The 14,638-nt window shown below is 37.5% G+C and overlaps 1 protein-coding gene across 8 annotated transcripts in view; it reads right to left on the reverse strand.

Annotated features, from left to right (window-relative positions):
• Window positions 1-14,638, reverse strand: part of LOC112457462 (RNA-binding protein Musashi homolog Rbp6) — a 585,496-nt gene that overhangs the window by 115,029 nt on the left and 455,829 nt on the right. For all 8 annotated transcript variants that reach the window (XM_025020537.1, XM_025020534.1, XM_025020536.1 and 5 more), the window contains one exon: window positions 1,534-1,582. In XM_025020537.1, the coding sequence (XP_024876305.1) occupies window positions 1,534-1,582 (49 nt within the window). The remainder of the gene's footprint in view (window positions 1-1,533; window positions 1,583-14,638) is intronic.

Consider the following 14,638-nt stretch of genomic DNA (forward strand, 5'->3'; position numbering starts at 1 on the left):
CTTGCCTCCGCTCTAGAATCGACAGCTATAAAGGTGGTAGGTATCGATAAAAAAGATAGATAGATAGATCGAGAAAGAGAGAGAGAGAGAAAGGAGAGAAAGGGTGGTGAGGGGGGCGGGGGAGAGAGAGATTCCTCGATTATCGGCGAGGTGGGGTACCGCGATCGCTGACGATTATCGATCCTATTGAAGCGGCGACGTGAATGGATCCAGACTTGTGCCGATCGCAAACCCTGCTATGCTCTCAACAGCGGCGAACGGCTGAGAGTCGAGCTACCCTATATATTATCGCGGTTACCGCGATATTTCATTCATCGCGACCTCTCGATCTTCACCCTTCTCCCTTGCCTAGTCGATTTTCAATTGGGCATGCGCTCCTCGCGCGATCTCAATAACGTTTCCATCCCGTTTCTCTTTTCCGCCCCTACTGCGTTAGCAAAGTGCCGCGTAAAAATTTCTTAGACGCGCACATACATTTTATTCGAAATCGAAGGCTCTTAATCTCAATGATATTCGGAATTTTACATTAAACTTTGATAAGAATGTGAGGGACATAAATAAGGATGGAAATGAATAGAAAATTTAAAGACTGCGAAGATAGAAGAATGAAGAATGAACTAACCAATGAAGAATGAATTGATTGTTGAATAAATTATTATTGCCATTAGAGTTCTGTGATATTTATATAAGCATATATATGTCAGTATGATAAAAATGATACCATTTAATTGAATCGGCATTAGCAGATTAATAAATTGTGAAACTTATCCAATAATTGATTAAAAATTAATCTTTCTGAGAACGATGTTTATTTTCTATCAATTATTTGCCCTACAAACGCACACACACGCATGCGCACACATGTGACAACTGCAAAAGTATTTTATTATAAATTATTAGCTATGTACCAAATTAAACAGACTTTTTGTTCTCCATACAGAAATATAATTGTACATGCAGTTTCAAACATTACTTGTAAGATCACTATGGATTTGAAAACAAGATTTACCGTCATTAATCATTTCATAAATGTAAGAAACTTTTATAGAATCGTTAAAAATACTGAATGTGTGTGTGTGTGTGTGTGTGTGTGTGCGTGTGTGTGAAATAACGAAATTAATCTTTTGAGGCTTTAAACGCAATAAGAATCGTTTTTTCAATATACTTTTTTTATTCTGTTCCCAATAATGTGTTTCTTTATACATTGCGTAAGTTCTTCTATGCGACTATCGATCCGCATACCATGAATTCGTAAAATGCCGTCACGATTCGTGCAGGCAGCACATATCCCGAAATTTATGTTATTTATCTTCCCCCGTATTTACCGCAGCTCGCGATTTACCGTGATTACTAATTATAGCTTCAACTCGGCTCATTAATTACCTCGCCGGCGGAATGGCGACATTATTGACTCATTAAATAGGATAGTTTCGGACATATTTTTGACACATTTGCACACAGCGAAATTGCAACGATTTTTTTCAGAATCATGTACGATGTTAAAAAAAGAAGCGAGAGTAAAAATGTACTTACCTCTATGCCTGTTAGTTTGCTTGTCGAACATCAGCATAGCATCTTCGATCTGAAACAAAAAAAGACTTGGTCAGAGAAAGATTGAAAGATTTAAATAAAATTTACAATTTAATCTTATTAAATTTGCTGAATTAGATTGGATAGTTTGATTTGAGCGGTGTTATGTTTTAAATTATTCTATTAATTTTATTTAATTTATATATGATGTTTATTAGCATTCATAAATCTATATATTTTTATTAAAATTTTTTATATTAATCAGTTTATTGTAAAAAGCGTATAATTAAAATTCAAACTTTGTTTAATAGTTTCACGATAAGATTAAATCAGAATTATATTGGTAGATAAGGAGTATAGTAAATGTTCAGCTTTATATAGTAAAGCATCTTATTTACTAAAGCCGCTGTCATAAATTAAGCAGCTTACTGACGATCGAAGTAACCTATATTCGATATAAGACCTCATAGTGAACCCTTGGCGTGTTAGGGGTGCAAAGCACCCCTGTCAAAGCCTCAGGAATCGTAAACGCCGTTATGGAAATGTCGTGTGATACATATATAAAAGATATTTCGCGGAAACTTTATCTCCTGTGACGAATTGAAGAGAATATTGTATGTATACGGAATATCAAATACTTTTGACAAATCATTTCGTGTTAACGACAAATATCTAATATATCCGCAGATAGAGGAAGTAAATCTAAATACTTAGCAGTAGTAGTAGTAATAGTAGTAGTAGTAGTTAATTAGTGAATAATAGTAAATACTTAGCACTAATATTTTTTTCTAGTATAATCATTTAGCAATTATTGTTTATCTTTCACTGTAAATTTAATAGAAGTTTTAAAATAAAATTTCTTAAAAATAATTCTAATCATCTGATAAACTTATAATGATATAATTAATTTACGCGATGTGGTTACACTATGTGCAAATAAATTATTAACTATATGTAAAATTCATATTATGTGACTATAGTATAATTATTATATGAGTTAATCGCACAATATTGTCATAAATTATTACCAATACCAGCTAATAACCTAGTGCAAAAAATTGTTGATTTCTTAACTAAATTTAAATCTTTATTAAAAGTAGAAATTAACAAAGATTTAGAGATACAATATGAATTAAATAAGGTTGGCCTCCCTAATCTCCCTTGGAACTACTTATATTAAATAATAACAGTCCTCTTCTAAAAAAGAGATGTAAAGTTTATTGTTATCGCTTTTTCGCGATGCCGATTGGTTCTCTTGCTGCGCTTACTTCATTTGCAGCTGTCATTGTATATTTTGACAGTTGTGTGTATCAAAGAGTTAATAATGTAATAGTAATAGCATAATGTTAAAGCTAAATAGCGCGCGCGAAGCGCGCGTCTGTAGTGTCTAGTGTTATAAAAGATAATCGAAGAGATGAAATTTGCTCATCAAAGGATAGTGTCGGTGAGATTGATTTTTAAACGGTTCCAACGACGTCGGTCAAATGACGAATAAGATCTTTCGTATATCTTTACGAGAACCGTGTCATAAAGCACAGCTGGTCAGAGATTTACGAAGCATGTTGCTAAGAAGGGATGGCAACGGAAGGGGGGGGGGGCGGACGGTTCTGTACATGGTTGAAGCGCGAGCAGAGCTCTGGAGAGGCATAGGAAGCGCTAGTAGGATTTATGGGACAGGAGAAACAATAGGGATTACCCTTAGCCCCTTCGTTGTTCTACGAGTTCATTCCTTCTCACTCTCTCACGTAGCAACAACTATCGATAGTCTGCAGCATTAGAACGGCGAGCGATATTCTTCTCTCGACATTTGAGTAACCGTATGAACTCTAGTGTGTACTCAATAGACGCGTTTTCCAGATATGCCTTTGCGTTTTATAGACACATCTTGTGCGTGTTTTACGTATAGAATATTTACATTAAGAATCCGAATTAATTAAATTTGGTAATAAAAAACCTTTCCCTCCTAAAACGAAAAGAGGCACTGTATAAAGATCTGTATCGAAGTTTATTACTGTATAATTTTTTAAAAATATTTAATACATAGAAAGATATAAAATAAATTAAGCGAAAAAATTGAGTCACAAACGAAAGTGACGACTAGTTTAGACGTTTTGACTGACCTCCATGAATATTAATAAAAATACAAGTATAATTTTGATTAACATTTAGCACCGGTTAGTAGTTAGTTAGATGCCAAATGTTAAGAACGTAGTAATAACGCTTGTCACGTTCCTGCTCCGTCCTCTTGTCCTTGCTGTGTAATAAAATTTTAATGAAATTCGCGCGACGATCGCGCCACTGTGGCGAGAAAGTCGCGGAAAAATGCCAAGAGAATCCAGTGTCTTAGCTGACATTTGTTGCGACTTTTGTTTTTCGAGGGATGCCACGCCTTTTACGAGGGGGCTGACGGTGGCGGGAACAAGAACGAGGGGACGGGCGGGCTTTTAATGAAAACGCAAGAGGCGTCATGGCGTAAGATAAGACCGCTACCGGAGGAGCCATCCGTCGTTACCTACACCTCTCCACCCTTTCCTCTCTCGCAAAGCGGGGATGTCGTTTCATTATTTCTTAATGCTGCAGTCTTTGTTGTGGCCGTTATATTGATGTATTCTCGACGGTCGAATCAGTTTGAATCTTTCGTTCGATGTTGCGAATTCTCGCATCGCCGTCAGCGACAATGGCTTCGATCAAGAACGAGATTTCTCCATTCCGATCACTACGTGAGAAAAATACGTGAGGTTTCCTTCTCTCTCTCTCGATTTCGTTAGCATTTCACTCAAACGGAGGCACCTCTGAATCTTTACATTTGCTTGCTTCTTTCAATGGTTTTTTAATTTGTGAGTATTTTACTCCTGTTCAACAACGTGTTTTTATCTTAATCCTTGAGCTACAATGGGTGAAGTCAGTCTTCTTCCAAAAGAAACGATACTTATTGTTAGTTACTTCTTTCGTCGAAATGTATTCACTAATGACTCTCTCTCTCTTTTTTTTTTAGCGCGCAGGCCCTCGCAAACTGGCAATCATGAATTTCCCTCATTATCTCGAATAATTATCGCGGGTCGCAATGCAGTTTTGTGGGTTTCACGTGTATCGTTGCATTACGAGTATCTATTTCCTGCGATATGTAATATTCAGCGCGCGGCACATTATGCATCCACGTATTTACTTCATTAAAAATACATTGCCCGGATGTGTTTAATATTGATTCTATATAAATTAATATAATTATCGTACGGTGTATTACCAGTAACGTCGAGCACGAGAGATAAGCGAATATTATACAAAACGCTTGTTATTTTATTGTCGTTTACGCGCGAGCTGATTTTATATATGATAAATTCTCATTTTTTTCTCTAATAATTTTTATATATTACATTTTCCTTAATAAACAAAACTTTTCTCAATATTTCTACAAATACAGTAAATATTTACTCTAGAGCAGAGACAAAAATTTAATATATATTAAATATAATGGCATCAATCAAAAGTATTGTTTGAACATTTTCAGTTGCAATCAGTTTTAAGCGTTATTTTATCAATAGTATACCTCAAAAAGAATTATAATTTTCATCTGTGTAATTTTATACATCTATGTAACTCGACGTAACTTTATATTTATTTCATATATTTTTTATTGTAAATAATAAAAAAAAACCACAGGAGAAAATTATAACAAATAATTCACCTGAAAAGTTGTGCAGTTACAAATATATCTCAACGGTTTATTTGGCAGTCGGTTTATTTGGCTGCAATAACTTTTCGAAACATGGCGCACTCGCGTAGATAAGACGTAAAAAATGAACGTACTTTTCCTGAGTACCAATCTACTTTTGACAAATGGAATCGGTATTCTCTACCAAAGAAAGAATAATTCCACCGAGAATGGAAGAAGGGTAGAGAATCTTGGTTTGCACGCAGATTGAAATTCCGAAGACACGCCGATGTAACCTTAAGGAAATGGCGATAACGGGAAAATGTAACGCGAAGTGGCCTTGTAACTTCCTAAACTTCTTCCCTTTACGCGACCCCGGAAAATACGTAGTACAGAAAGGTTATCGAGGAGGAAGAGGAGAAGGAGGGAAGAGCAGAAAGAGAAGAAGGAGGCGAAGGGAAGACAAGAGTCGGCGTCGTCGTCCCCGGAGAGCAATCGAGTTCTGGTGAGTGGGCGAGACGTACCTTATTACAAGTTCGATTCCACTGGTGTTACAGCTCTCGGTGGACCGAGCTGTAGATTGCTGTCTTACTGCCCTCGCCCTTTATATCGCGAGACCTTTCTTTCTCTCCGAGATAAAGGCGTGTCATTTCCCTCGTCATCTTTCCATCGGATTCATACTGACGCTCGCTTTAGTCTTTCCGTTTCTTTCTGATTTCTGACCAATTAATTTAAAGAGGGCAAAAATGGGGCCAGTAGAACACGTTTGCGAGTCGCTTCTTCCTCTGCGGCTGATACTTGCTGACGAGGTCTTCAGACTTATTTTTAAAAATATTAATATTTTATTCTTCAATATTGCATATATTCGGAAGAAGCATATATTTATCGCGTGCATAAATTATTATTGCCTGCTATAATCCGCTTCATTGGTGCTCCATTGTAAAATAACAGCCGTGGATGCGCCTGGATCGAATTTCCGACGCGCAATTATGTATAATAAAGATAGCTAAAATAACGTACTGAAAATGCTCATTTTTCCACGCTAATGATTATTGTTAATAAGCATTGTGTGTCAAAAAGGAAATGCAGCTGACTCTTTTGCGCGATATATATTATATATAAACATCATATGAATAAAATTTCGTTGCGTGAATATAAAGAATAAATTGTTGAAATATTGAGATGATAAATTGACGTATCATTTTTGCGCATAAATAGTTTCTTATTCTCTCAGGAAAATATTTTCAAGTTTTCATTTTTCTCCAAAATATAAAAAGCTTTAAGAAGAAAAGGAAGAAATACTCGCTGCTGTTATCAATAACGTCGCTCGGCAAACTTTACAGTCTCTATATATTTGCAATTCATCTGTTGATTTTGTCCAGCGTTCATTGGATTTCGCTTTGCTACTAACATTTTCTGGTTTACCTTTACGTTTTATGGTAATCCCCGGGGACACCGGGCAAAAAATGTCCGTTAAATATTTGCATTGAGGAAAGAGCCATCAGAAAGAGCTAGTTAAGACAAAAGTAGTTGCGAGAAATTTACAGTGATGGCTCTAACATTCGCCAGATTACAGTTTAAGCGAGTATTCTATGTAATTTAGGTTAGTTAATTAAATGTTTGTCAGAAGATATGCCAACTTTTTTATTTTTCCAATTAACCCTTCGCAGAACAAATGGGGCTTTCAATACCCACTCGATATTTCCATTTCGAATTTTACGGAGATTTTACGGACTCATAAAAAGAACCTAAACAAGAATCAGGCATATATAACGGTATAAATAGATTCTTAAAGTCTTTAAAAGTATACTTGAATTTTTTCAGATTTTTTATGGCACTATTATACAGCTTGAAAATCTTAACTGGCGTAAAAGACCCACTTGTTCGACGAAAGCAGTAGAATTACACATGTTCTGCGAAGGGTTAAACAGTCGTTGCATATTTCTACTAATAATTACCATTATACACAATTATCATTGTACATTAAAAGATTGTGGCTTTAAAACTCTCAGTATGTACAAGTTTGTACGCATTTAATAATCTCTAGTCTGAAAATCTCTCCGACAATACGTAAATCTTGACGTTTGAAAATGTGTGAGAGATATATTAATGACAAATGCAATTTATAAAGAAGCTGGAATTTCAAATCAGGAAAAGTGAACGATCCATTTCAATGAGCATACTTTGGTCAATTTATCACGTTACTAAATTCCACAAGCCGTGTATTCTGAACTCGCATACCACATGCGACTAAACTGCGAATCTGCGCTTGAAAGCTGGAAGTTATCTCAATCGATCGCGACATCGAATCGAACGCAACGAACCGAAACGGTGATTCCCATTCAAACTTGTTTCGCAGCTTCGCGATTCGCGTTGCAATACGATACACGCTACGAGCGCGCATACGTGCACACACGCGTACGCCATCCGAAGAGCACTTCATGAAACTTATCACCAAAGTTCACAGAACCGGATACTTCGGTAACGGCACGGGCTTCGGCGTGCTTAAATTCATTTTCGAACGCGAAGCATCGAGTTTCCACAACCCCCCATCCTGCGTGTGCGGCTCGCATTGTGTGCGCGCATGCTTTTTATTTTGTTTCGCTCCTCCGTTCCTCGCTTGTCCCGGGTTCCTTTTTCGAAGATAAACGAGAACGAACGCGCCGCGCTTCGGAAACGCTCTCCATTGAGAAGTTTTATTTTTTTTTTCCCCGAGTTGATTAAAGGCCGCACCGCGACCCGCGCGAGAGTTACAAAGTCGGATTCTATTACCTGTATATGCGGTAAAACAATCTACGGTCGCGGCTCATTTGCAGTGAAATTACGGCTCGCGACATCGCGTCGACGCACATTTCAAATTAACGCACTCATTGCGGAAATGTATGTGGAAAAATGTAGTTCAGATTATTTTTTTAAAAATATACTTTCTTCTGCATAATATATCATAATACACGCTGTATGAAGTTTCTATTATATAAAATGGAATGCTAAATCTTCTCTCTCGTTAATAGTTGGAGAAAAAAAAACAGAAGATTAATGATGTCGCTTTAACATTATATGGAAGTTTCTAAAGTCGCGGAGACCATTACATTTCATCGTATTCAGTGTTAATACCCTAATCCTTGGGTGGAGAGAGAGAGAGCAGGTAGCTATTTTGTTGCAATGTCACCGACTTAATCAAGGTGTTTTCGACCGCTTCAATTTCACCGTCGTGTTCCTCCGTGACTCATGCGATTTCACTGTTCGGCCGGTCTGGGGGTTGAATAATGATCCGGGAAGGGCGAGATAGGGCGAGGAACTTAAGTAGCTCGCGAGCGGACACTCGGCGAAGGGTCGACCCGGTTATTCGACAACACGTAAGTCGACTCCGCCTTCGCCGATGTTCCCGGGACGAGGGGGGGAAAACTTGCCGGGAAAACTCTGGAGCGTTTCCGACAAACAAATCGGCCTCTTCGTCGGCCGTTGCCGCCGGAGTCGCTCGCTGCTGTCGCTTGCTGCTCGATATTCGATCGATGGGTCGGGCTGTATTTCGAAGAGACGCTCGGAGGTCGAGACTCACAAGCTGGAAAGAGCTGTTTTTCCCGTGGGGATAACTTTCGCGAAAAAAAGGAGGGCTCTTTTTTTTGGCCCTTCCTGAACGGAACCGCCCTCTTCATTCAACGGCTGGAGAGTGGATATAGTACCTCTCACACCAATGCGGGGATAATGATGGCTCTCAGACCGACAGACATCTGCCTGCTATTTTCAGATAAAACCGTTGGAATCGTGCATACGATCATCCGAGAAATATCGATAACACGCTGCGGGCATATTAATATCGCCCGGAATCTCGCAGGAGCATCAAACAAGTATCAACCTATCGGATAAATGTTTGGCATCGGAATCGTTTGCGCTCTCGCGCGATCAAGCCACTCGATGCAACCATAAGTAATTGCGCGTTCGATATCTCTTTTTTTATGTGCGCGACACGGAAATGCGACAGACAATAAACTATGAATAACAGACGATCATGCCGTATATTGTCCGCTATATATTCAGTGCTAGATAAAACTCGCAAACAAACGGTTACGTATAGCATTAAATGTCAAATTGCGACCCCATTTAGCACGCTAATTGTGAAGTACAAATATGACCTATAGAGACTTTTTTTTATACAACTCTTTTATTCAACGTGCTATATTCGATATTCAGTTACTTTATGCAGTAATCCTAATTTATAGCTTTAATATGAAATTTTTTACGCTCATTACGGGGCTCGATATATGTCGCACCGAATAATTGATATTTCGACCGACAGTTATTTTGGACGGCAGTAACTTGTGAAATAAAAGCTCGACGGTACAAGTATTGGACATTTCGTAACTGCATCGTCTCACTATTTTCTATGAAACCTGCATAATTATTCGAATGTAATTTCGAAAGTTTATACGAGCGTTTAAAACTGCATTGCCTCTACTAGAGTTCCTGCTCGAAGAGCTCTCGATTACCTCTCGTCTTCCTAAGATCGTAAAACGTATTCTCGGCGTTTACGGTGCCACTCGGACAAGCGTCGGCTGTCTGCCGATGGTCCCTACCGAAGAAAGTACGATCTCTCTAATCTCCGAACGAGGTAAGTTCGCCCTCCAGCTACACCCTGCCAACCTCTTTCTTACGTGAACCGCCCGAGCATCATTTGTAACTTCCAACCCTTCCGACATTAGCGCAGGAACGTTCCGAGGGTCATTTTAAGCCTCAACCATGTTCAAATATATCGAAATATTTTGCGGTATTGAGGACAGAGACATGGATTTAGATTTCAGTGACAAAAATATTTCAATTAAGAATGTATAGATTATTTTTATGCGATTATATTATAATACCTTATTTAATACAATATCGTAATTCAATATGCAAGTTTTCTGATACAAACCATGTATCTCTTACAATACTTGTGCGCGAAAGATATATGCTTTTTTTGCATATAATAAAAAGAAATCCTTAAAATTATGAAACAATTGCGAAAGAGGCGAAGTAGATGCTGGTATTAAAACGATGTTTCCAGAAATAACTGCTAGGGAAAGAAAGCGATTATATAAATGCAATCTGCTCTCATATTTTAAAATTTTAAAATTCTATAATACATCAATATATCTTCGCGTATATGACATAGCGTGAGCTTTATTATCATATTTGACGTACACTATAAACATCGTCCAGTAACTGTCGTTTAATATTGAAGCAAAATTCGGCCAAAAAAAAAAAGAAATATGAAAATATTTTCAGAATAGAATTTAAACAATACTTAAAAAAACGTATTTTTAAGTTCAAATTAAATTAAGCACAGGATTGACAAACTTAGGTTTATGGTAAAATTTATTTTTTAAATACATTTTCTTGACACACACACGTATCTGTGACCCAGAGGCTCGTTATTTTTGAAATGTTTTGTAAAATGTATACTTTAGTCGATGCACCGCACTATTTATTTTTTCAAGCCTTTCAAGCACGATGAAAAACAATATTTTATATTAAAAGTGAAAATAGAAGTGTTTCTGGTGTCAATTTCCCGATTGCGAACTCAAACACACGCAGAGGCCAATTTTTACGGTTCAAATTCCGTTTTAAAGCGCGTCGAAACGTGCAATACGAGAATACGCGGCCGTCCATGGTCGCGTTGTAAACATCAGAAGATCAATGTTACTCTGGCGATGGTTGACGATGAATAGCTCTGGCTAATCCGTTTTATTCTCGCACAAAAATTCCGTCCCGGCGTTTCGCCGATCGACTTTCCGTGCTGCGCCGCGGAACGCCATGATCAGATATTTGCGTCGCGCTAATGAAACCGTGGGCTACGATCGCGGGCTCACATGTCGGTAATGAAAAACATCGTAAACGCACCAGCGTTTACGAACGATCGCGATTGATCGGAGTCGAGCTGCGAACGGACAAACAGAATGCGAATGTTTCCGATCGCTGGACGAAATATCGGCCGACCGGAAGCTGCTGCTTGTATAAACAAATCGTTTACAGTCGGTACGGGAACGTGCGTTTGTCGGTGGATGATGTAAAAACCCACCCTCCACCTCGTCATCCCTATTATTCACCGACTCTCGTGCTTGCGTCGCCGGCATCGTTTTGCGTAATTTCCACGCGAATGTTTCGTGCACGAATAGACCAATTGACGCGCTTATACGCGCTTGTATCGTACAACACCCCGTGTACATCCTATCGGGCTGCGCATAAATAAAAACTATATGTCCAACGGGACAGACAGAGAGAGAGAGAGAGAGAGAGAGAAAGAGAGAGCAGTTTATTCGCCGGGAATGATCAGAGATTCGTTTACGGAACACGATGCGCCGATCCCTTTCCGCGCCTGCCGTCACTCCTCCTGGCACCTCCCTGATTTCTCAACTAGGTAGGTACCGGTTCGTGACCCGCGATGTACCAGGCACGACCAGGACCGTCGGCAGCCCTTTGCGCGCGCGCAATATCAATGTTGGTATCTTATGTATTTCTCCGCGCCTTTCGCTTTTGCACGATAATTCATCGCGCCGCACGTTCCGACTGTGACGTTGGAAGTGGTGCAAGAGTGGTTAAAACGGGAATCAAGCTTCGCTGAATTTAGAACATTTGCGATAGTCAAATAGGGTAATTACATCAATCATTGTAGAGAAAGCGCATGATATAACGAATATCTTTTGGGAATATAATGAAGAGTTTTTTAAATTTAAATTTGAAATTATTATCTCTCGGTAAATGGAGTTTCCTTCATAAATAAGACAAAGTTCAAATATTTTTATCGTGCATATTTTGAAATTTGATAGAATATTTTTCTAAATTCAAAACGGTAAGTCTTTTGGAATTGTTCGGCTTAAAAATGGCGTTATTCAATGCCATTATACTCATTACAATGTCAGATACATTTATATCGCTTTCTTTTCTATTCTGTTTTCGATTCGGAAGACTCATAATTTTTTTATTTCGCTATTTCGTTCATATAAGAGAGATATGTGACTTCAGGTGGAGCCAGGTAAACTTGCACGTCTTTCAGCCATTGTTAAGCACTCATGTACAACGTGTAACCAAGGGTTTACGTTATCGGATATCGTTTTCCGATTCGTTGTCTTGGCTTAAATTTCGATGCAAGGTAATGGAAGTTCCAGTGAATACTTTCCAGCCATTCTGCATCCAAATTCCCGTACGGCTTGCCATTAACTCTCCACATATGCGCGTTTAATTTCACAGCAGTAAACAGGTTCTCAATTACAATCAAGCGCATAATTTGCATTTCTCGTATGTTTTTAGCGTTACTTAAAAATATTTCTCGTTAAACAAGCTGGTTCCTCACTACAGACAAACGCATGAAAATAAATTGCTCTTTTTTGCACGTCACCATTCAATAATGTAGATTGGTAAAACCTAACGCAAGAATTTTGCTCTTTATTAATAATGAATAAAGGTTAATTCAATTTATACGTGTCCTATACTTTCAATGAAAATAAATTCTGTAGATCAAGGTTTGCAGTCATCTGTCAATTCATAAAACAAAGAAGGATTCTTCAATACATTTCATAAGTCTAGTTAGTCTAGTATATCAATAGTGTCACATGTCAAGAAAACAAAAGATTTGTTTATGTGCAAGAATAAAATTTATACAGTTTTTATTTTTTCTAGCATCGTAAATAAATATGTCCATAGAAAGGGGTCAACAAACTTAAATTACAACTATTTTATTAGGTTGTGGAATAAAATAAGAAAATTTTAATTGTAAATTAAAAATTTCATTTGATTTAAAAACTTTTTTTATTCAATTATTAAATTCTATTAAATTCTAGTATTTTTCCAGTATTTTTATATATAAAGTAATTCGGAAGAAAATAATTCATTTTGATATTAATTTTTATAACTATAAAGCGGTATCGATTGGTTCGATTTATACAATGGCACGAAAAAGAAAAGCAACATATTTGTCTGTGATTTAAACTGATCCATTGTATTTTTTGGATTATTTCTGTCAAAAAATACTGCAGAGAGAAAAGAGAGGCAACGGTTGATACCGAATTCCAGAAGAATACATGTGGGTATCCGCCCAATCGAACGGAATGATGCAAGCGCTATAACGTTTCTATTCGTTTGAAAATGCACGCCCGACTATACTATTGTTTAAAAAATATGCGGCTCTGTTGCATTCATCGCGAACTGTGCTGTATGCAAACATTCGCGCTGGATTATCATTCGCAGTATTCAGAATCGCTGTTAACTTTTGCGAGCGCTGTTTCGCTGTTACTTTAGTTTCATTTTTGTTATAAATCAGATTACAATTGAAACGCGAGTACGTTCTATATTTATCTTGAAGATTTGTTTTACATTACACAATAGAGCAAAAAATATGTAAGTGTGTATACAACATTATTTCTCATTCTTATACGAAAATATTGTTAGAATTCGAAGAGATCGAAGAGAAGAAGTATAATAATTACTGATTAAAAGTAATATGTATACATATGTAAGCTTTTTTATAATCTTTCTTTAAATATAATTACAAGATGCAATTCGTACAATCATTGGACCTCGTCTGTCGATTAATTAGTTGTGCGAAGAGTTTCGTTAAGGTTTTGTAGGATTAGTTACAGACTTCGGAATAGGTGCACATAGTGGACCGACCAAGCAGCACGAGCACCGTGCGCTTCGTCCGCTCGCAAACTTCGATAAACAGTTTAGCCAATGTATATTAAGACGCTAACTTTACCACCAATTTGCACAAAATGCTCGTAAACTGAACTAGCGTACCACGTGCTGTGCGGCCTCCGGAACTACCGCGGCTGATTTCGTTGTGAGACCGTCAACAGGATGCACCGAGAGAACCGGACGAGAACTTTCGCCGCCGAGAATAGCGTTAAAAATTTTCACATCTGACATTTCCTCGCATCAGTGACTCAATATTATTTTGAAACGGCATTTTTATTTACCATAAATCGATGACTGTTTAGTTGTTTTCTCACAATCTGGATAAATATTTAGATACAGTCTATGTTTCCACCGATATCTTGTTTTAGTTGAAAATTATCCCATAACAGAGAAGATATTTAATCGATTTTCAATATCTATGTTTCAATAGTTACATTGTTGATATAAATTCGCTTTTCTATATTTATAGGATTTTCAAATAATTTTCTAAAGGATGTAGGCCTTGTGTATATGATCATTTTATATTAATTCTTCACAGAAAGCCGAGTAGCATACTATAAACGGGCAAAGTTCATTTAGATTAAAGTAATTATTTAGATAAAGTGATTATATATGTTTACTTTAATTATAATTTACTTAATGTAAACATAGCTGAGAGATACGCCTTTTTGACAATTACATATCCGTATTAGCGATCCTATCGCAGAGAATTTTATCTTCAATCCTTACAAGACCGGTCTTAGGGAAACATGGTCTCTAGACGAGGGTTCGTGTCTGGTTAGGATAATG

Source organism: Temnothorax curvispinosus, unplaced genomic scaffold, assembly GCF_003070985.1.
Source record: "Temnothorax curvispinosus isolate PA1 unplaced genomic scaffold, ASM307098v1 QBEX01007781.1, whole genome shotgun sequence".
NCBI classification, from domain to species: Eukaryota; Metazoa; Arthropoda; class Insecta; order Hymenoptera; family Formicidae; genus Temnothorax; species Temnothorax curvispinosus.